This window comes from Vombatus ursinus, unplaced genomic scaffold (genome assembly GCF_900497805.2).
Source record: "Vombatus ursinus unplaced genomic scaffold, bare-nosed wombat genome assembly UNPS02014959.1, whole genome shotgun sequence".
In the NCBI taxonomy this organism is placed as follows: domain Eukaryota; kingdom Metazoa; phylum Chordata; class Mammalia; order Diprotodontia; family Vombatidae; genus Vombatus; species Vombatus ursinus.
In genome coordinates, this window is record NW_020954737.1 from 9,506,580 (window position 1) to 9,530,695 (window position 24,116).

The following is a 24,116-nucleotide window of genomic DNA, read 5'->3' on the forward strand; positions in this document are numbered from 1 at the left end:
ACAGCTTATCCAAAGGTCCAGAGGTAAGTCATGTAGTATAATGTTTGGAAATAGCAATTAGACCAGTTTAGCTGGAATATGGAGTATGTGAAAGGGAGTTTTGTAAACTAAGCCTGGAATGGTAGTCAGGGAGCCAGAAAGCTGAGGGCTTTAAAAGCCCAACAGAGCAGCTTGTATTTTATCCTAGAGGCAATAGGGGGCCTTTGATTATTGTTGAGTAGGAGAGAAACCTGGTCAGACAAAAATTAGAGGAGGATTATTTTGATAGCTGTGGGGATACTTTGGAGAGGGGAGAGACAGGAAGCAGGGAGAATGATTGGAGGATATTATAATAATCCAGATGATGAGAGCCTGATCTAGGTTGGTAACTTTGTAAGTGGAGAGAAAGTTATAGGTGTGACAGATGTTGTAGAGGTGAAATCAACAAGACTTGGCAACTTATTCAATATGATTGGTGAGGGAAAAGACAAAGAAGAATCAGGAATGTTTCTAAGGTGGGGAAGCTGAGTAATCATCCATTCACTATGGTTGTCCTCTGAGCTTCATTACTGTTCTATAACCTTTACAAACCTAATGTCTTCAACATTTCCCTCAGTCATGGCCAAAATGGCTTAAGAGGACAGACAGCTACATGAACCTTCTATATTTTTGCTGGAATATGGGCAAGATGCATCTAGGAATTACCATTATGGAAGTTTTGTTCTGTCATACTTTATTACCAATGACTTAAATAGAGAAAAAGAATGCATGCTTATCAAATATGGGGATGATCCAGATGGTTGCTGGACGAGTGGGAGCACTAGCTAACACGTGGAATGACGGGGTGCCTCAGTCAGATGCTAAATAGATCACAACAGACTTGAGTGATGGGAAGAAATTTTAATAAGACGAACTTTGATAAACATAAATGTCCTGTGCTTAGGTTAAAAAAAAAAGAACCCAACTAAACAAGTACAGGATGGAGAGAGATACTGCTAGATAGCAGTTCATAAAACAAAACAAAAAACCCTGGGAGTTTTAATATCCTGAAGTCTCAATGTCAATACTGTGACACCGCAGCCCAAAAGGCTGTTGCAATAATATGATTAATAGAAATATAGTGGCCAGAATGAAGGAGGTGAGCATCTCATGGTATCCTGATCAGACAGCTTCTGGATTATTGTGTTCAGTTCTAGAGGCTACATTTTAATAAGTACATCATGAGCTGGATCATGTCCTGGGGAGAGCAACCAGTTATAGGAACTGATGATATTTAACTTGAAGAAAATACGTGGGGTAAAGTTGAGGTAAGAGAGCATGAATTCAGTCTTCAAATCTTTGAAAGGTTATCATATGAGAGAAAGTCTAGATGGGTTCTGCTTGGCACCACAGGCCAGAACTAGGCCCAATGGGTGGACACTCTAGATCACAAGATACAGGAAGGTGGACATTACGCATTAAGGAAGAACTCAATAACTAGGACTTTCTTGTGAGGTTCCTCACCAACAGAAGTCTTTAAGTAGAAACGGAATGCCACCTGACCAGATATTGTAGAGTGGATAGACAGTTTGGGTAAAGGTTGGATTAATGGCTTCTAAGATACTTTGCTACTCCAAGAGTCATGAATGAAGTTCCAATACAGTACACTTGACCTGACTTTGTTAGTTTTAGGAAAATATGATGTTGTGTGAAGCATCCTCACACAATAGTTGGTTTCAAAGAAACAATGAGGTGGTTTCATAAGAACAATGTTGTAAATTTCTAGAAAATGAAATTTTGGCCTATAAAAGTTTTGAATAGCTCTTTACAGTGACCTGGGCACCCAGGTATGTGCTGGAGTCATCTCAAATTGATTTGGGAGGGCCAGTTGTTAATTTTCAGTGTGATGGTAACAGCAATATTGTAATGATGATCAACTGTGAAAGACTTAACTACTCTGATCAATACAATGATCTAAGACAATTCCAAAGGACCCATGATGAAAAATGCTATTCACCTCCACAGAGAGAGCTGCTGAATTCTGAGTGCAAATTGATACACTTTTTCTCTTTCTTTCTTTCTTTCTCTCTTTGCAACATGGCTAATATGGAAATATGTTTTACATGACTTTATATGTATATAGGGTATCATATTGTTTTTTTTCTTAATGGATGGGGAGGGGCTGGATGGAGGGAGAGGATTGGAAGTCAAAATTTTAAAGGTAAAGATAGATGAATTTAAAAAAATTCAATGTGAACATTTACACCTCAGAAATCAGTGAACTACAAATCAGAGCTTGGTTGATTGTCTAGGCTTAAAGTGATGGAGAAAAAGTTAATAATGTAGGTTAAACTTAAAAGTGCATTGTGTTGGGACAGCTAGGTGACACAATGAATAGAACTCTGGCTTTGGAGTCAGGAGGACCTGAATTCAAATCGTGTTGCAGACACTTGACACTTACTAGCTGTGTGACCCTGGGCAAATCCCTTAACCCCAATTGCTTCACACAAAAAAAAAGAGCAAAAAAAAGTGCATTGTGTCTATAGAGAGCCAGTTATTAAAGATTTACCAGCATGCTCACCCATCTAGTCCATCTTCTTCATTTTAGAGAGAAGAGAACTGAAATGCAGAGGAGTGAATAGACTAGCCTTACAGGACACACAAGGAAATAGGAACTAAGGGTATGATTTGAACTCAGGTCTTCTGCCTCCAGATCCAGTGTACTGTCCTATCTGTAATAGAGAATCAAGGCTTTGGAGCTCAGGGAGTCAGCGGATCTGTCCAGGGTGAGAGGGATAGACTAGATTTGGGCAGTAAGTAGAAGGTGGGATTCTGGGGGTCTTGCTGCTGCTGACCTCAAAGGAAATCTAGCCTAGGGGTTCTTCACCTTTATAGGGTCACAGACTCCCTTGGGCAGCCTGGTGAATTAGTCTATATACCCTTCTCAGAAGAATGTTTTTAAATGCATAAAATAAAATACACAGGATTACAATGGAAACCAATTATATTGAAATACAATCATCAAAAAAAAAAAATTTTTTTTCAGAAAAGTCCACAGCCCCTCACTTTAAGAATCCCTGATCTAGAAGAATGAAGAAAAGTGAAAAGAAGTGGCTGCCTTTGGGGAAAGTGTTTTGATGGTGGGTTTTGCCTCTTCATCCTATAGCCTGGAAAGAAGAAAAACCATGCAGCATGCTGGGGGGAGGGGAGAAAGAGGAGTGGCTTAGGAGCAGCTGGGGGCACATCAGATTGGAGGGAAACTTGATGGCATCTTGATTCTCTTTCTAGAGAGAAACCATTTGGTTTTTTGTCACAACTTTATAGTGATGTTAACTGTGAAGATTGGTGGTCATATGAAAGTCTGCAGTAATGAAAGGACTGCTAGACCAGAAAAGAGACATCCAGGTTCAAATCTCTGACTCTAAGCTCCCTGAGGGCAGGGACAGTTTTTTCCCCTATTTTTGTATCCTCAGCCCTTAGCACAGTGGCTGGCACATAGCAAACATATAATTAATGCTTACTGATTGATTTATAGTTGAATTGTAATATTTATAATTGCATGATTATGGGCAAGTGACTTCATCTCTGGATCTCAATTTAATCATGGGGACCTCAGTTTAATCAGGGGACAACAATACCTACAGTACCTACCTCACAGGGTTCTTATGAAGATCAAATACATGCAAAGTGTTTTGCAAACCTTGAAGTGCTAGCTAGAAATGGCAGCTGTTACTAATATGAAGGCTGTTGCTATCTAACAACTCTGGGTTGGTCTTACCCTTTGCAGATATTCCTACAGTGAAATGACAGTCATCAGTAGTAGGCCTGGGATGGAAACAATCCTCCTGTCAGATCTTCCCAGGGATGCTTCTGACTGCTTTGGGGGCCTGATGAACTGGAATTAGCATAAGAAACTGCTTTAGAAATGACCTTCAAATTCCTGCTTGGTGATTCGGAGACAATAGGATGTGAGGATCCTTAGAAAGGTAAATCCTGCCATCTAGTGGCAGATTTAGAGGAAACTGGAAACATGCTATTGAACTGACCATAGAAAAGGATGTCAGACATCTAATCCAACCCCCTTATTTTGCAGATGAGCAAACTGACCTCATTCATTTGCTAGCTGTCTGACCCTGGTCAAGTCACTTCACCCAAACAGCCTCAGTCTCCTCAGCTGTAAAATGAGCTGGAGAAGGAAACAGCAAACCACCCCAGTATCTTTGCCAAGAAAACCTCAAACGGGGTCATGAAGAGTTGGAAGTGACTGAAAACGACTGAACAACAACAAAAAAACTGAAACCAATTGGAGCCTAGGCTTTGCCCAAGGTCATACAGGTAGTAAAGTATCAAAGGCAGAACAGGAATCCAAATCCTTTGACTTCACATTCATTTACCAACCCACATTAACTTCTACACTACTTTCACTTAAACTAGGGATTCTTAACATTTTTTTATATTATAAACCCCTTTGGCAATCTGGTATATTTGTTAGAATAGTTTTTAAATGTATAAAACACGAAGGATTACAAATTAATTTTATTGAAATACAGTTATCAGGCAGTTAGGTGGCACAGTGGAGAGAGCACCAGCCCTAAGGTCAGGAGGATTTGAGTTCAAATATGACCTCAGATGTGTAGTAGCTGTGTGACCCTGGGCAAGTACTTAACCCTGATTGCCTCAAAGAGAGAGAGAGAGAGAGACAGACAGACAGACAGACAGACAGACAGACAGAGACAGAGAGAGAAATACAGTTATCAATCTTTTTTGTAAACAAGATCATAAACTTCCAGGTTTAAAACCTCTGACTCACAGGGACTCTGAAAATTATCATCCAGAGCATGGGTGGGGAACCTGCGACCTCGAGGCTACATGTGGCCCTAGGTTCTCAAGGGTGGCCTTTTGACTGAAGCCAAACTTTTGTTCTGTGAAGTTTGGATTCAGTCAAAGGGCCACACTTGAAGACCTAGAGGGCCACAGGTTCCCCACTCCTGAGAGAGTTAGACCAGTATACCTTCAATTCAAACAAACTGAAAACTTTAAAGTTCTATCCATGTCCTAGGATCTTAGTATTCAAAGCTGGAAAGAACCGAAGAAGTTATTTAGTACGATTCTTCTCATTTTGTAGCTGAGGAAACTGAGGCCTAGGGAAGAGAAACACCTTTCTCGAGATCATAGGAAATAATACGATTCAAACCTAAGTCATGAGATCATAGATCTAAGGCAGGAAGGAACCTTAGAAACCATCTAGTCCAGGGGTGGGGATCCTAGGTCCTCGGGGCCAGCCTTTTGACTAAGTCCAAGTTTTACAGAACAAATCCTTTCATTAAGGGGATTTGTTCTGTGAAGTTTGGATTCAGTCAAAGGGCCGCACTTGAGGACCTAGAGGGCCACCTGTGGGCTCCAGGACTCAGGTTCCCCACCCCTGGTCTAGTCTAACCCTTTTCATTTTACAGAGGAAGAGAAAGAGGAAGAAACTGAGGCTTTGGAGGTTGAGGGATTTGCCAGAGATCATATAGGCAATATAGGATTTGAAGCCCACTGTCCCTTCTCTTTCTGCTACACTAATGCCTCCTTCAGGTACCAGGTTTGCTCTTTGTATAATACCACAGTGGCTTTGTGCAGAGAGGGAGTAGAAAGGCAGATCTGAAAGCATTTGTTAAGCAAAGGAAAAGTCTTCATTTGAAGGCTAGTAAGCAGATGAAAAAAGAACGTGAGCTAAAGCTACGGTGAGAAGGATTTAGTTAACGCCTGGGATAGGTTTCCAAGAGACGACATGAAGTCCTGTCCTGCGTAACATTGAAAGTCTACCAGGCCACCATCTGGGATAGCTTAGGTGAGTAGAAGCAATGCTTCATTTTAATTAACTTAGGAGAGAGCAGGAATGGCCTGTTAACCATTTCCAGTTTCTCTCCAATTGTGTAATGGATTGGGGGTGGAGGTGGAAGGCAGGCCCTGACTTATAAATGGGCTTTGTTCCAAAAGTTCATGTGTAAGTCAGTTCTTTGGAACTCAGTCAGCATGTTCTTATAACAATACTGTTATATGAAGTGATCCGGTTCCTAACTGACCCCTAGAATCCAATTTAACTCATCTGGTGCTGAATTGTAGCTTAAAGCCTGGCTAATGGAAAAGAATGGTGGTTTTGGAGTCCAGAGGACTAAGTTCAAATCCTTGTTCAGAATAAGATCCTAAATTTAGACCTGGAGGAACATTAAGTCCAACCCTTTTCATTTTGCTTATGAGGAAACTGAGGCAGAGAGTGTTTAAGTGACTTGCCCAGGGTCACGCATCTAGTAAATGTCTGTAGTGGAATATGAACCCAAGCCTTCCTGGCTCCAACATTAATGCCCCTTCACAATAATATGCTGCCTCTCAAGCAATTCTAATACTTACTGTGTGACTCAGCGCAAATCCATTAAGTAACAAGGGCCATCCCATAGAATATGTGGGAATGGGTTTGCACTCTGACCCCTTCCAGTAGGCGTGTAGGCTTTGGCCTTTTGCCTTGGACATGAATGACCAGAGGCTAACGGTTGGTACCTGGTCCCTTTGAGTGGAGAAGAAGGTGTTAAAGAGGACTTGCGTGAGCTAGGAGGAGCCATTCCCTTGGTCAACATTTAAGGGAAAGAGGAAAAAAGCTCCTTTCTCTTTCTGTGGAGTGTCTCTGTCGGGGTCAGAGCCAACCCCAGATCTCCCTTAGACTTCCAGGATGCTATGAAGAGGAGTTAAGTCACCACCCCTGGCACTGATGGTGACTGCGTACACATGGCAACTAGAATACATGCTTGCCTGTGTGACTTTGAAACTAGCCCCCAAGTCCCTGGCTATCTCTTCTTTTTCTTTATCTATAAAACGGTTGGGGGAGGGGAGAGAGATGCCTGTCCTATCTAACTCATGGCATTATCATGACAAAATCATTGTAATTATAAGCTGTTGTCACTAGGATCATGGAATTTTCACTTAGAAGGGACCTTAAAGATTATCTGAGTTCCTATTGAATTAGGAAATTGAGGCACAGAGAATTTAAGTGACTGGCCCACCATCACATAGAAAGTGGTAGTGATAGGATTTGAATCCAGATTCCCTTTCACCCCACATCCAGTGCTCTTACCACTACATGCAGTAGTGGAACTGAATCAACTTATGCCACAGGGCTGGGAATGGGGGAGGAAGGGGAAAGATTCCAGCTGGGGAGAGAGTGGTGAGGAGCTAGAGCTGAGAGTCGGGGAAGGAAGGAAGGAAGGAAGGAAGGAAGGAAGGAAGGAAGGAAGGAAGGAAGGAAGGAGGCTGTGGATGGTAAAGAGTTTGGCTGAGGCTCTGGTGTGGAAGGAAGCAAGATCTGAGAGAGGGATCCAAGAATAGAAAGGATTTAATGGGTTTTCTTATTTTTCTTCCTTCTTCATCACCACAATGGCCATCTGAAGCTATTTAAGAGGGAATGGTGGGAGTGACAGGAAGAAAGCCATATAGGATCACCAATTTAAAGCTAAAAGGGAGCTTAGAGGATATTTAGTCCAACTCTTTAATTTACTGATGAGGAATTTTGTTGTGTCATTTCAGTCATGTCTGACTCTTCATGACCCCATTTGGGGTTTTCTTGGCAGAGATACTGGAGTGGTTTCCCTTTTCCTTCTCTGGCTCATTTTACAGATGAGGAAACTGAGGCAAACAGGGTTAAATGACTTGTCCAAGGTCACACAGCTAGTAAGTGTCTAAGGCCAGATTTGAACTCAGGAAGATGAGTTTTCCTGACTCCAGATGGTTGCTTTGTGCACTATGGTGCCACCTACCTGCCCCACTGATAAGGAAACTGAGGCCTAAAGATGTTGAGTAAACTTGCCCAAGGTCACACAGGAAGTAAATAGCAGAGGCAGAATTTGAAATCAGATCCAGTGACTCCAAATTCAGCACTCAAGGGCCAGAGGTACCCACCCCACTGTCCAACCTCTTGCCTCTGTTACTTCCCTGTTCTAACTTAGTTAGATTCATTTAAACCCATCCCTTCCTAATTCCAAACCCAAGGCTTTTCCCAATCCACTAGAACAGAATGGGTGGGCCAATGCCTGGCTTCTTTCAGGGAGAGGAAAGGAGAAAATTGTCCTTGAGATTTCAACAAATAAAATTCTATTCATTATGATGAACATTTATTAAGTACCTACCATGTTCCAGGCACTGTGCTAAATAAGAACAAAAACAAAACAAAAGCCCCTTACCAGCTTAAATTCTACCTGGGTCATCCGACCTATACACAAATAAATGTAATACAAGATAATCTGAGGAGGGAGAGGCAGAACCATAACTAGGACTTTCTGTATCTGAAGCAAACACAGTAAACCATGGGTCAGGCAAGCAACCTGGGCTGCCTCCTCCCTTAGAGTGGAGGGTGGAGGGTGGAGGGTGGAGGGTGGACTCCCCCACCCCACAGGACAGGGGTAGGGGGCTGGCAGGGCAAAGGCATCTTCCTTTGCTTGAGATCCCAGGATAATGGTCCCATGGGCAGAAACCTGGGGATACCACAAGGCTAGCAGGGGAAGTGGCTCCGGGAGAAAGGAAGCAGACCATATGGTGTCTTACTACTTTAATTAATTATTCTTGGTAACCAAGTGCCAAATAAGGTTAATGGCTTTTTCACACTTAGCACCTAAGAAACTTGATTAGGGGGTTGTGGTGGAGTGGTAATCCCTATATCAAAGTGGGGGGGGTTGAAATTAATCCCTCGGCAACTGAAAATATCATGAGATGATGTTAGAGCCCGAAAGAACTTTGGGGATCTAGTTCACAAAGGAAGGTTCATTTAACTGTTACTGAATTTGAGCTTGAACTTAGGTGGAGTACAATGGGATTCAAATGCTATGGACTTTTTGTTGTTGTTTAAGAGCCAATGGGGTTAATTGACTTTCCTAGAGTCATACAACAGCTAGTAAGCGTCTGAGTTTGGATTTGAACTCAGGTCCTCCTGACTTCACGTCTGGTGCTCTAACCACTGTGCCATCTAGCTACCCCCAAATGCCATGGACTTGTTGACCACAGAGATAGATGAGATCTTAGTGACCACCCCCCGTCTGATCCCTTTATTTTTATGGAGGAGAAAATAGAGAGGCAGAATTAGTGTCAGAGCAGGGACAACATCCCAGATCTCCCTCCCAGGTTCTCTCAGTCATTTTTGAAACATGGCCTTCTTAGACAAGGACATTCCTGAACACCATTCCTGAACTCATGACTCAGGACAAGCAGGTGAGTGGCAAGAGAAGTATCCTTCTGGGATGTCCTTGCTTTCCAAGTTCACCCTCCCCAACTCAGCAGACTTCTCTAACAGGGAGGGACAGGAGCCTGCTTCTCTGAGCTATGGGCCACAGATCCACCGTCCAATTGTATCCTCCTTCTCTTGTTGCGCAGGGCAACAGAAGTACTTGGTAGGTACCATGGGATTCCTTTCTCACCTCCAAGCTGAGAAGCTTCCTATGGCCTCTGCCCTCACTGCCCCTCACTCAGAGAACTCAGTGCCAAAGCTTATCACTTGCCTAGCAGGAGCCCAAGGACTTACTGGGGAGACTAGGAAGCATGGTGGGAAGGGTATATGCTGACCTTGGACTTGGGAGATCTATGTTTGAATCCTGACTTGCCACTTATTCTCTTTATGACTGAATCCTTTCCCTATCTGGGAAAAAGGGAAAATGAAAGGATTGCCCTTGGACACATCTAAGATTTCTTTTGCATCCTTTACCTCTTCCTTTCTCCCTCTGTCCTATGTCCGTTCTTTCTCTTTTAATCTGTCTTTTTTTCCCTCTCATTATCCTTCCCTTTTCCTTCTTCTATCTTTTTCCTTTAATTGATTATAATATCAATGATTTTGTTCTTCAGTCGTGTCTGACTCTTTGTGACCCCATTTGGAGTTTTCTTGGTGGTTTATCATTTGCTTATTTTACAGATGAGAAAACTGAGGCAAACAGGGTTAAGTGACATCATTATTTAACCCCAGTCATGCATTGCACACCTGTTGTCCAAGAAATAGCCTAGCCAAGTTCAGAGATGAACCACCTTATTACCACGTTGGCCTCTGGGTAATGGGCCTTTTTGAAATTAGTATCTTTTGAAGTCATCTACTAAGACAAAAAGAGCTTGGGATCCACATCAGTGGAAGGTGTAGCCATATCAAAGTACAAATTCTTGAAGTGTTGAAATCTTAATATTATCTATTATTATATTGATTAGACAGTGACATAAACCAATTAGATTAGACCCCTTTTACTCAGAGGAAGGAAATATGTAGATAAAAGATAGGGAGAATAATTAATGGACTTTCGTGAGTATATCCCTGACTCATAAGGAATTCTGTCAACTCCTGTGTTTAGCCACATTTTCATGAGTATATCCCCTGACTCCAAAAGAATTCTATTAACCCCTGTGTTTAACCTTTTGTGACCTATTCATGGTTGGTGCATTCAAAGGTGGTTGGGGATTGCTTACCCCCTAGATTAGAAAATCCAATTCCCTTTGTCTACCCAAAGTATAATTACTGGCCCTTAATAGCTGTGGGCCATAGGACTATTTATCGGGCTATTGTCTGCATAGAGTCACCCTTCTGGGACCTATTAAACATACAGCTTCATTTCCACTGGCCAAGTTAAGATGGCCACCCACTAAGTAGCAGAGAAGTAGTTATACATGTCTCTGTGTCTTTCTGATGTGAGTGATTACATCCATGTGGATTATGTATTATTCTACAAATGCTTTAGTTCAACCAAGTATGAGAATTTATCTAAGTTCCTGAAACCTAACTCCCAAAAAGTGTTTCATGTCCTCATTTATTATTAAAAAGCTAGTGAACATCTTATATTTCTTTTGGAAAAGTTTTTAACAAACCAAGGTAACTGAGTGTAGAATAAATTCCTTTACATTTGTGTAGTGCTTAATTATTTTTTTTCCCCAATAGAGAAAAGTTTCCCATCTCGATCTCATTAGGATGTCTCTCTTACCAGGATTTTCTAGCCATACCCGTTCCTGAGAAAAGGCATCCAGGAAACTAATTTCTCTAGCTAGAAGTCATTTTTCCTGTATCTCCACTGCTTTTTCCCCATCCTATCTGAAACTCTTGGGGACATTTCCAGATGACTCTAGGGAGTGAAACTCAAACCAGTGTTATTGCTTCCTCATATGTAGTAGGGGTCAAAGCTTTCAAATTTTTGACAAAGGATCAACTGATCAGTCAACAAACACTGAGAGCCTACTATGTGCTCAGGGCTATGCTGAGGTATTTGGATTAGTTATGGATTTCAATTATTACTGATCCCCTTGGCAACAGACCACTGAGAATAATTGGATTGTGAAAATCTCAAGTTATCTAGAACTCCCTGGGCATTGAGTTGCTTTGGATAGCCAAGTTTTCTGGATGTCTCAACCCTTAGGGGGACCAGAGGGTTTTCATTTTAATTTTGGATGGGAGTTTTTCTACACTATATTACAGACATGCTTGCCTTCTTAAACAGAGAGTGCTAAATCTATTTCAACTTTTGCTTAATGGCTCAGGGTCATTATTATGAATATTAATTGGTGGATTGGGTTCTGACACAAAATGCCCTTAGGGACCATGGGGGAGGGGGTGGGTAGAGAGGAAGCTGTTTGGTTCTAAAGTATGCCTAGGCTGATGCTTTTTAGTTTTCTGTTTATTCCTTTCCTGTCAGCTGTCTAGCATAGAGGATAGCGTTTGAAACCTGGAGTCAGGGAGATCTGAGTTCAAATCTGGCCTCAGACACTTACTAGCTATATGACCCTGGGTAAGTCACTTAACCTCAGCCTGCCTCAGTTTCCTCAACTATAAAATCAGAATAATAACAGTACCCAACTTCCAGAGTTGTTGTGAGGACCAAATGAAATAATGTTTGTAAAGCACCTTACAAACCTTAAAATGCTATAAAAATGTTGGCTATTATTATTCTATTCCTACCAGCAGACCTGCCTGTGACAGTCCACTCTCCTCCCTTGTAATTTGCTGCTTCCTTTTTTTTTTTTACCTGCTATCACCATGGAAATTAGATGACCAAGCTTATTAGAACTTAGTGTAAAGTTTGAGTGAATCGTCTGAAAAGTGGGATTCTAAGGAAATATCATCTGAGGAAAGGGAGTGGACTTTATTGCACAGACATTAATTTTGGTAGCCCTTGAGCTCTTTTTCTTTTTAAACTTACATCCTGGTCCATGACTGCTTTATGGCTAAGATAGTGAAGTTGCCAGTTGGCTGAATTCTAGATAAGTGAGATATTACAGTACTTGCCTTAATGAGCATTTTATTCCAAAGTTGGGGAAGTGTTTTCTCTCCTCCTATCTCCAACAAATGCCATCACCTCTATTATCTCACTTTATTTTCACAACATTCTTGTGTGGTATGTTTATTATACCCATTTTACAGAGAGGTTAGGTAGGGATGCATTCTACAAGCTCCCGTGGCATCTTGTAAGCAGCTCGTCCTATTATTGCTTTTACTCTCTATCAAGGACACTGACATTACCCTACGATGTAAACTCATTCATATGATGGAAATTAGGTCCAATAAAACCCAAATGGAATTTATGCCCATCTTTTATTGCATTCATAAGATGCCTAGAATGCTATGAACAGGGTAACACATTAAATAACAATAAAACAGCGACAAATGGTCATCCTGGCACCATAACGGTATGGTGAAGAGGAACTTGTTACTAGTTTTTTCAGCATTTTTGGTAGTTAGCTGTTTTTTTTATTGGTTAAAGGCAGCACACAAGGGAGTTAAATTAAATTGCAGCAGAAAAACTGAGGTTGTCTGCAGAACAAATTACCATCCCTCAAATCTACGGCTTCTACTCTGTGCCCTAACATGTTAGAATGGTGGGGTGAGAACAGAGTTAAAAGGCTTTTTTATTAACGATGTGTGCAAAGTGAGAGTCAAAAGGTTTTTCTCTTCTCATGGGGACAAGAACTAGAAATCTTTGACAATGAAACTGACATTCATTTGTTGGTCTGGAAGTGTTCCAGCAAAGTGAGGCTTGATTTCCATTAGTATGGCACTCAGTTCAATGTGCTGGTGGGTGCCTCACCAGGATTATTTAGAACCTGTTTGGAAAGCCTGTTTAGAAGATAGGGATAGACTCCCTGACTTAGAGGCATTGAGATACAGAGGGGCTTGGAGTCAGGAAGGCTTGAGTTCAAATCCAGCCACAAACACAAATTGTGTGACCCTGGGCAAGTCACTTAACCTCTTTTTGCCTCAGTTTCCTCTTCTGTAAAGTGAGGGTAATAATAGCACCCCCTTCTCATGGTTTTTGTGAGGATCAAATGGGATTAATAATTGTAAGGCACTTAGCACAGTGCCTGACACATAGTAAGCACTATATAAATGTTAGTTCTTATTATAATTAGATAATATTTGTAAAGCACTTAGCACAATGCCTGGTACCAGCACTTAATAAATGTTTAGTTCCCACCTTTCTACTTTTGGAGATACCTTCATTTCCCTATAACATGTACAAGGATGCCCATTGTTACAGTTTGTATTCAGACCACTAAATGGAAATAATACCACCCAAGGTAGCATCTGTGTCTTGGGTGGTGATAGTACTATGTGGTGAGATTTTGCCAGTGACATTTTGACAATGAGATTTTTCCATAGTCATATTTGCTTCTCTTTCTAACCCTCTTCTTGTGATGAAAGCCATGTAGGAGGGAGGTTGTCCAGGACCCTAGGGTTATAGAGCTGGAAGGGGCCTCAGTCTAAACCTCTCATTTTATAAATAAGGAAATACAGGCCCAGGGAGGTTCAAAGGCCTCATAAGTATTAATGTCAGGGGTGGAATTTGTACCCAGGTCCTCTGACTCCAGAGCCAATGATCTTTGTTAATGGTATCTGTGCTTCTCATCCTTTCCTCTCCCATGCCCATTCATCTACTGAATATCAAATATAAACTTAATAAAGAACCTTAAGAGGTGGAAGGGGTGGGGGAAGAATATGCATTTACAGTCTCATGGGTAGACAGTAGATGGCTAGGGACATCCTGAATCAAGAAGAATATTTACTGCTCAATAGGGAGTTGGAATATCCTCCTGTCCACCATGTTGATAAGAAGCCAAATCCAGAAGTAAGATATGATGGATCATAAGACAAAGTTGGAAGGGACCTCAGAGAGTTTTTCTTCCAAATCTCTCATCTAATAGATGGAAAAAAAATGTGAGGCCCAATGCCATGAACATTCTATATGCTCATATGCTGATTATTTGTCTCCTGCCCAGGTAAGCAAGCACTGGACATGGTCATTGAAAGGGCCCATTTGAGGTTGGAATAAGTAGTTGAGATCTCAGGGAAAAGAAAAGGGAGAGATAATGCTTTCCTAGCTGAACCATATTCAGAGATTTTGTATTAATGAGATCCCAGAAATACTTAAGGGGCACATAGAAATGTAAGCAGCTGGATGAGACCACAGTGCATGTGTAGAGAAATACCAAATTGAGACCCAGGTATTCCCAAGTGGGGCAGTATGTCACCTCCTTGTCCCACTCTTGTAGCTATGATCTTAGTTCCCTGATCTGAGTATGGAGAAGCATTGCAGAAAGTGGCTGATAGGAATACAGGAGTGGAGGGAAAGAGGTAACATTTTGGTAACAGAAGCTGACATTTTATTAACTTAAAGACAGAAAGGCACTCATGTATGCCTAGCACAGTATCCTGCACCTTTTAGACACCTAATAAGTACTTTTGTTGGTGATATTGAAAGAACCCCTTCTATCCTAATTTTAAATCTCTATATCTAACTTTGAGTATTTATTTCTCTCATGCTCACATCTAGTAAGAAGCCTTCCAATTCTGCACAATAGGAACAGGATAGACATGGTTTTGAACATGTTTATAATTACAAATATACTTAAAGATAAATACAGTCAACTCCCAATGCCAGTGAGGGTGACATATGTATATGAAAGTTTGTGAAGGCAAACTTTCCTTTTAAGGCTACTGCCTTTTGAGGTTACTAGTTCTTAAACTGATCACTTGCTTCATTAACATCTCATATTTGCTCCATTTCTTTCTTCATTTTTCAATGCAGCCTGACGGAAAGCCCTTTGCACTGTGGATTCAGCTCCCTGCCCTGGTCAAAAGAAGATTTGAAAAGGCGTAGCTTTGATGAAACAGGTGCTTTATGAAAGCGTTCTCCTTTCTCCTCTCGCTCTAGAGGAGGAGTTGTTTCTTCCAAAGGAAAGTGGGATTGGAATGAACTGAAGTGTCAGGTGAAGGAGGGCAGGAAAGAGAAATCAGACAGCTTTCCTGCTCCACTTCACGTCTTCACCACAACAGGGCCTCGTTCTTTGGTTTGAGGTGAATTCTCAGAAAATCAAACACGAGTAAAACCATGCAAATACAAAATTGGCCTTGACATTGACTCTTCATAATGAGATAATCCATCATGGAGGATTATCTGTGCTTTTGCTGCCTTCCATCAGTGAGAATGATGAGGGACAAATGGCTAGCATGAGATCCATCTCATGCCAGTTTCAAAAATGACCTCTATTGGAGACTATTAGAGGCACTTAGGGGCCAAAATTTCTGAGGGAGGTCACATTTCCTTCTTGGGCTCCTGGTCGGGTTGACTAAGATTGGAAAGTCACCAAGAATGGCTCCATTGGGCAGTAGAGACTCCAGCATTTCCTGAAGATGAGAGGGGCTGGCATCAGTCATTCTGTGCCCACTTGCTCTTGGTTTTGTCCATTGTCCCTATCTCAATACAGCTTCTTTTCTCTTTCTAGTCTTTGGACATAGTGTGTTCCAAGCACCTACAACAGCCAAAATATAAAGTCCCAAGAAACTACTTGCAAAAAAAAAATCAACGTATTCCTTTCTTTATCTCTTTTAGAAAAGGAAATAACCACTCTGTGTTACCAGCAAAATATTTCTTCACATGGTCCCTGGCCCCTGGCCCAGAAGGAAAGTCAGTGTTCTATATCCTGGGTGGTTAGAGTCTCCAACCGTGCCTTATGTTCTTTGGGGGCCCAAGCTCTATTTCTCTGGACATTGGAATACCCTAAGTAGAGGGTCCTGGTCAGATCCTGAGAAGTTGACAAGACACTCTGTTGAGGTCAGAGTTCTGAATAAGGAGCTAGCCCTTGGCTCCACATTCCATGGAAGCTGGAAAATCCTTGACCAAGGGTTATATGGTAGTACAGATCAGATACACATTTACAGAGTTCAGTTAAGTAGAGCAAGTTTTTGAAAAAGTAAAAAAGGTCAGTTTTTCTCCTCTCCTTCCCAGATACAAAAAAAGGAAAACTATTTGTTAACTTTAGTAAATACCAGTTTTGGGGGGCTGGGGTTGGAAGAGAGAGGCATCTTGGAGTCCAGTTCTTCTGGAGATCATAGCTGGGGTAAACAAAGAATGCTAAATCAGCCCAGATGCTTTTTCTTGTACGTTATACTCTTTATTTTTCTTCACCCTCCAGCTGATGAAGATGAGTAGCAGTAAGCCTAGGGCTTTGTAGCCCATCTGCAGTCCCAGATAACTGCCAAGAGAAAAGAGAATGGGCATTATAGGGAAAGTCTCTCAGCTTTTATGGAAAGTCCCTTTCATTAGTTCCAGGAGGTCTGAGGTGTAGGAGACACTCATCAATAGATTTAGAACTGGAAAGCACCTTAGAAAACATTTAATCCAAACTTCTCATTTCACAGTTAAAGAAACTGAGGGTCAGAAGGGTTCAATCAGTCACTTAGGTAGAAAGTGCAGCACTGGCATTATACTAGCACCTATATTGACTTTTAGAGTTTGCAAAGTATATTATTATCTTACTTGTATACTTAGTATACTTAGTAGTATAGTATAGTAGTAGTATACTTAGTATACAAAATATACTTATCTTACAACAACTCTGTAAGGTAGGTCATTTTACAGGTAAAGAAAGTGAGGCAGCCAGAGGTTAAGCGATGTCGTCATCATCATCATCATCATAGTATTTCTATAGCACTTTAAGATTTACAATATATTTTACAAATATCTCATTGTATCCTGACAGCAAACCTGGGAAGTAGGTGTATTATTTCTGTTTTGCAGATGGAGAAACTGAGGCTGCCAGATGTTAAGTGACATCATCACCATACTATTTCTATAGTACTTTAAGGTTTACAAAACACTTTACAAATATCTCATCTTTTCTTGACAGCAAACCTAGAAGGTAGGTGCCATATTCCCATTTTTACAGATGAAGAAATTGAAGCATGAGTATGGAAAAGGTTAAATCAGGGGTGGGGAGTCTGTGGCTTCAAAGTCACATGTGGCCGCAGGTTCCCCACCCCTGGGTTAAATAGTTTACCCAGTGTCACATGGCAAGTGTCTGAGGCCAGATAGGAACTCAGGACTTTGTGATTCTGAGTCCTTATTCTTTCCACTGTACCACCAAGCAGTCTGGATTTAAATCGCAATCCTCTGACTCCAAATACAAAACTCTTTTCTAATGCACCCCACAGTCCCCATAGAAGGCTAGAGCTAAGTACAATGCAAGAAAGCTCCAGAGAGGGGCAGCTAGGTGGCACAGTGGATAAAGCACCAGCTCTGAAGTCAGGAAGACCTGAGTTCAAATCCAGCCTCAGACCAAACACTTGACACTTACTAGCTGTGTGACCCTAGGCAAGTCACTTAACCCCAATTGCCTAAAAAGGAAAGAAAGAAAGCTCTAGAGGACAGCAGACTCTGGTCCACAGGTCAGGTTTATGTGGAGATAAGTAATCCAGTGTCCCAAATGATCCTGATTCCTGAGATCAGTGAATTTTTTTATGATTATCTCAGACTCCAAAGAGGAAGAAGTATTTTTCCCTGCAATCTTTTGCTCTTGGCCCTGAAACTTAGGATTATGGAGATACCTCATTTTAACCCCCTTACTCTCCTCCCCACTTCCCTTCAGAGTCCCTCGTGGCCCTCAGTGAGTGAAATGAAGTGGAAGGATAGCAACATACTGATTAAGTGGAGAAGGGACACACCTTTCTTATCACCATCACCAACAGTTGTTGACCAACTGGCACCAATGGGCAGATTGGCACCAGACCCCTGGGAATGGCAGCAACCCTTCCTCATTCCCTCCCTGACCACTGGTCGTGCTTCCAGCTAAGCCCTTACTACCATCGTCAAGGGAAGCAACTTCTGGGGAGAAGGGGCCAGCCATCCCCACCAGCTACCAACCATCTCCCTCTTCCAGGGCAGACAAGCCAGCCTAGTTGAAGCAGCAAGGCATCTTGAGGGAGATGCAGGAAACAGAACATGCCAGGCAAGTCAAGCCACCACCACCACCACCATCATGACTATCATATTTCCTCAGACCCTGATGGAGATGGCCTAGGATTCTGAACCCAAGAGCAATGCTTCCAGCCATCATCCTGGGAAGCAGTCTCTGTGGAAATGTAGCCTGGCAACTGCTCTTACAGATACTCTAGCCACAGCTACTGAAGACCCAGAAAAGAAGTTTCTTGCCACCAAAGTCTCTGACATTATCACATGGCTGACATCAGAAACTGATATGATTTTATCAGTTAAAATTACATTAAAGAAAAGGCATGACCTTCTTCTTTGCCACTATACCCTATCCACTGTTCCTCATCTGTAAAGTGAGGGGGGTTGGGCCAGATGAACTCTGAGGTCCTTTCCAGGTCTAAATCTATGATGCTATAATCCTTTCCTCCCTTCTCTGAACCCCAAGGACAATGGGACTTTTTCATCTGACTTGCAGCTGAAACTTCCTCTATGTCTTGTCTCTGCACTAGAATGTGAGATCTTTGAGAGAAGGGGCTGTCTTACTTTGCACATTGTAAACACTTAATAAAGGTTTTATTTAGGGCAGCTAGGAGGTGCAGTGAATAGCTCACTGGGCCTGGAGTCAGAAATGTTCATGTTCTTGAGTTCAAATCTGGCCTCAAACACTTATTACCTGTGTGATCCTGAGCAAGTCACTTCACCTTTTTTGACTCAGTTTCTTCATCTGTAAAATGAGCTGAAGAAGGAAATAGCAAACCACCTCGGAATCTTTGCCAAGAAAACCTCAAATTGGATCACAAAGAGTCAGACATGACTGAACAACAACAAAAACAGTATTTTATTTTTTCAAACAAAAAAGGCGAAAATTTTTAAAGTTGGTGGTACGTTGGGCATACCTTAACTAGTTTTGCACACTGGGCAAACATAGCTTTGGGGCATGAAGAGATTAGCATTAGTTTTTCCATAGCACTAGGATGTTCTTACCCACCCCTGCATGTATAGATTTTTTCTTTCCAAATTAGCCTTCTTCTACAATGCTACTTTCAAGGTACATATCTCACTCACCTCCTCCTTTCTCCCATCTCCTTTTACCTGTGGCATAGAGTAAAGAAGACTTGAGTTCAAATCTTGTCTCAAACTTACTAACTGTGTGACCTTGGGTAAGTCACCTAATCTCTCGCAGTCTCAGTTTCCTCACATGTAAACTGAGGGGGATTGTCTGTATGACCTTTAGAGGCCCTTCCAGCTCTAAATCTATGAGCCTATAATCCTTCCCTCCCTTCTCTGAACCCTAACCCAAAACCAAAAACAAACAAACAAAAAAAACAAGCAAAGGCAGATTCATTTTCTTTAGGCCTACTGAAGCTGATGGTGCAGTGGATAGAGCATTGGGCCTGGAGTCAGGAAGACTTGTGTTCAAATTTGACCTTAGATAGTTATTACCGTGTGACTCTGGGCAAATCACTTAACCTCCGCCTGCCTCAGTTTCCTCAACTATAAAATAGGATCATAACATAAGGTCGTTGTGAGGATCACATGAGATAATATTTGTAAAGAGCTTAGCACAGTGCCCGGCATATAGGAGGTGCTATATACATGCTTATTCCCTTCCCACCCTCTACCTGAAGATGTGTAATGGGCACATGTGGAAAAATCCTTCCCACGCCATCAGTGTAGGCATCCCTCCACTTTTGTCACCTGTTGCGAAGAGAGTCATTGTCATAATAAGCGCAGGACCCTTTCTTCCCTGAGCACAATGTGTTCCACCGGATGCAGGAGTAATCAATAGTGAGGCCGTACAGGGCTGGAGAGGGCAACCAGGCTACGGGGGACAAGGAAGGAAAAAAGATTCAGAAAATCAGAAAATACCAGGTTAAATATTTGTTGCAAGAGGTAAGGAATCTTGGCAGCCCCGTGCTCTCCCGGGGGACTTCCAAATGTTGTAGTTACCTTGTGGTACATTCTTTTTTTTTTTTTTTTAAAGGAAAAGAGGGCAGAAATCCCATCACAAAATGACTCTGTTCCTCAAGGGAATTTCTTTAAAGACAATTATCTTTTCATGAATTGTGGATTCCTCTCGAAACAGAAGAGAGAAACAGACCAGGGACATATCCATTCAACACACAATGAATCATGGAAGTTGGGTTAAGTACCAGTTGAAAGATTTGAAAACATGGTTGAAAGCCACACTTTTAAAAAATGGGATTTGCACAGATCCTTTCTAGCTAGAAGATCAAACCCTTTCGGAAACCTTCCTATACCTGTTGTGGGAACTTCCTTGAAAGACTGGGAAGGGGGCAAGACCTTGTTTCCCTCTTTTACTGATGTCCACTGGGGTGTTTAAGGGGTGCCAGGAGTGTAAAAAAAGACCATAGAATTCACCAACTTTGAATCTCAGACTTTGACCTCAGAAATCATTTAAGCCAACTCATTTTACAGATAAGTAAACTGAGGCTCAGAGAGATGAAAAATGACTTACCCAGCCAGAACCCATGTCTTTTGTTCCCTTGATCCAGTGCTCTTCCCATAATTTTACATTGGAGAATTACTTTGTATTTAGGCTGTAGACACAGGGTGTCCCAAAAGTCTTAGTGCAGTTATTTTTTGCAGGGGGTGGGAGTGGGGTGGACAGTTTTTGCACTAAGGTTTTGGGATATCCCATATCAACAGTAAAGTAATAAACTTAAAACTGCACTAGGACTTTTGGGACACCCTATATTTTTCATGTACATATATGTGTACATATTGTTTCCCCCAATAGAATGTAGGCTCCTTGAGGGCAGGAGACTGTTATACTTCTCTTTGTATACTCCAGACCCAGCACAGTGTCTGGTATATAGTAGGTACATAAGATATTATAATTGATTTTGTAGGCAGATGACAACTGAGATAGCTTTGGTTAGTTTGTTCAGTTATCAGAATTACACAAACTGTGTCCAGCACAGAATAAAGTTGGAAACTTGCAATAATGGGAAACTGTGGCCAAATTTTTAAGAATGCAGAAAATATTTTATCTTTATGACATGCAAATCGGTATCCTTTAAAAGATATAGTACTGAGATAGTCATACAGTTATGTCTAGTCAGAGGACCTAGGGCTCTATTGAGTTGTCCTAACCAGGGGTGGATTCAGTCAAAGGGCCATACTTGAGGACCTAGAGGGCCACACATGACCTCAAGGCCTGAAGTTTCCCCACCCCTGTACTAAACACAACTAAATAGATCGGATGTAATTGGAGAAAGCTGCTTTGTGACTGATATTTAAGTGAATTAACAAGAAGCTGGTTCTTCTCTCTGGCCCTTCCCAACATTATCATTCTCACCACCATGTTTCTGGGAGAGGGAAATTAGCAAGAATAGAGAGTCATTATTTCTACCTTGCTCCATGTGAAACTAAGTCCAGATGGGAAAAATTTCTATCAGCATGCACTGGGAAGTAATTTTAAATCTGCCTAAGTTTAAAAATACGAATCATTTTTAATATATTAAACTCAAGCTGCATTCTTTGGTGATGAATACAATCTTGCCAAGCCTGAACTTTATAACTTTGGCCACTTTGAGCTATCTGAGCTCAATTTAGGGGGAAAAAAAGAAAGGAAAAAACCATAAAAAAACAAACTTTCCAAATGCTTGTAGCCACAGAAAAGGTCATTTTTTTTTGAGTTCACTGGAGGTAGCAAGGACTCGACTTATTTAGCTCATATTTAAGCTGCCTTTTAAGCTATGTCAAGAATGGAAAGTTTCAATCTCCACAGGGAGTTTTTGGATAAAGTTTAATTGAATGAAAGCAAGAAGTTGTAATGAAAACAGATCTCCTACTGTTCTGATGGTTCTTTCTACCCCAAACCATGTACAATGTGCATTTTACCTTGGTCTGATAAGGTAAGAGAGAATTAACTGGCCCACCAGACCAAGGAGGAGAAGACCACATCAGTGTGATGATGCGGAAAGAACCCTGGATTCCACGACACTGCCTCTAGCCATGATCATCCCGAATTGGTCCTGTTTTCCCAATGAGTCCTAAAAAGAATGTTCTTTCCTTCTTATTCTCCTTAGGCAGTCCTATCTTTGCCTTTCTTCTGATCCTTGAAGATATTGCCTCACATGGTCCTCCTGTTAATCTAATAAAGGATTTCACTTTCTACTTTTCAGAAAAGATTGAGACCATCTGGTCCAAACTCCCTCAAATAACCTCCCTCTTCTCATTATCCCTATGTTAATTCTCTCCTTTTTCCTTCCAGAGTTAGAGCAGAAGGTTTCATTCTACTCTATAACTAACCCCTTCACTCTAGACCCCATCCCTTCTACTTGCCCCAGGACCTTATTCCCATAAGCAGCCCCTCCTCTAGAATCTTCAGTCTCTTTCTCTGCAGGTGCTCCTCTACGACTTCAAGCATATCCAGGTCTCTAACTTTGAAAATTTCCAGCACCTAGGACAGAGCCTTACACATAGTAGGCACTTAATAAATGCTTCTTGAATTGAATTGATTTGTTACCTTATAGCTTTTCACTGCTAAACTTCTTGAACCTATGTGGTCTACACCCACTACATCCACTTTCAATCCATTCATTCTTTTCTTAACTGGATGCAACCTCAATTTTTCCTACCCTTACTTCTATCATAACTACTTTTTCAAAGCTTATCAGTGACCTTCTTATTAAATCTATAGGGTCTTTCTCACACTTTATTTTCCACATGGTACAGTAGGAAGAGTAGAAAGCACCTGGGTTTGAATCCCTGCTCTACCACTTACTACCTCTGTGACTTGGGGCAAATTATTTATTAATAAGCCTTAGTTTTCATATATGTAAAAAGAGGACATTGGACTAGATGAGTGGTGTCAGACTCAAATAGAAACAGATTTGTGGGTGGTATATTGGCTTAGCAAGCCACAAATTAGCATTATATATGTTGTTGTTAAACATTTCCCAATTACATTTTAATCTGGTTTGGACTGTACTTAGCAATTTTGTGGGCTGTGAGTTTGATACCTTTGGACTAAGTGACCTCTAAGACCCCTCCTAGCCTTAAGTCTATGATCCTATGTATTATCACTTGATAGTGATTGGTTTTCTTTCTTTGATTTTTTTCTTTTTTGACGTATGAGTCTAGTAGTGATATAGTTGGTTCAAAGGGTATACATACTTCTGGGCATAGTTCAAATTGTTTTCCAGAATGTCTTGACTAATTCATACCTTTGCTAACAGAACACTGGCATATCTGTTTTCCCACAACCCCTCCAACATTTATCATTTTCCTCTTTTGTCATCTTTGCCAGTCTAATAGCTATAAGGTGGAACCTTAGAGTTGTTTTAATTTGCATTTCTCTAATTATGAGTGATTTAGAGTATTTTCCAGAAAGTTATTCTATAATAATTATTTCCATATAATTATTCCACATAATAATTATTGAGAGTTTACCTGTCTTCCTTCTTCCTTTGAAAACTGTCTGCTCATATCCATGGCCATTATCTATTGATCTTTCTTTGTTTCCCACAATTCAATACTTCCTGGTTTTCCTCTTCTCTCTGACCATTCTTTTCTGTCAACTTTGCTTGTGCCTCTACTTTCTTCTGTTACCTGCAAGTATCTTCCTAGGGTAGCTATGGGTATCCTCAGTCTTCAGCTATTTTTTTCTCCATATTCCTTCTCTCAATATATTTCTAAGATCTCAACACCATCTTTATGTTAATGATGTGCTAAAGATACCTAAATCTCTATCTCCAGCCCTAAACACTCACCTCTGTTCCAGTCCTTCACATATAGTTTACCTACAGAACATCTCCATATAAATGTCCCACCTCACCTTAAAATTGACATCTACCAAACCAAACTCCCCACACCAACTCCATTTCCAGATTGTTCCGTTTCTTCTAGGACTTCACACATTCTTCTAGTCTCCCTTGC

At 41.2% G+C, this 24,116-nt stretch overlaps 1 protein-coding gene across 2 annotated transcripts in view; it reads right to left on the reverse strand.

Moving 5' to 3' along the window:
- Positions 1 to 14,578: 14,578 nt before the first annotated feature.
- The window catches only part of SLCO2A1 (solute carrier organic anion transporter family member 2A1), a 149,377-nt gene continuing 139,839 nt past the window's right edge, over positions 14,579 to 24,116 (reverse strand). Inside the window, exons 13-14 of one of the 2 annotated variants that reach the window (XM_027845179.1) lie at positions 19,908 to 20,031; positions 14,579 to 16,473 (exon numbers count right to left, since the gene is read on the reverse strand). In XM_027845179.1, coding sequence (XP_027700980.1) covers positions 16,353 to 16,473; positions 19,908 to 20,031 — 245 coding nt within the window. In that variant the 3' untranslated portion in view covers positions 14,579 to 16,352. Of the gene's footprint in view, positions 16,474 to 19,831; positions 20,032 to 24,116 lie in introns of both variants that reach the window. The other variant, XR_003567602.1, reaches the window with a different exon arrangement.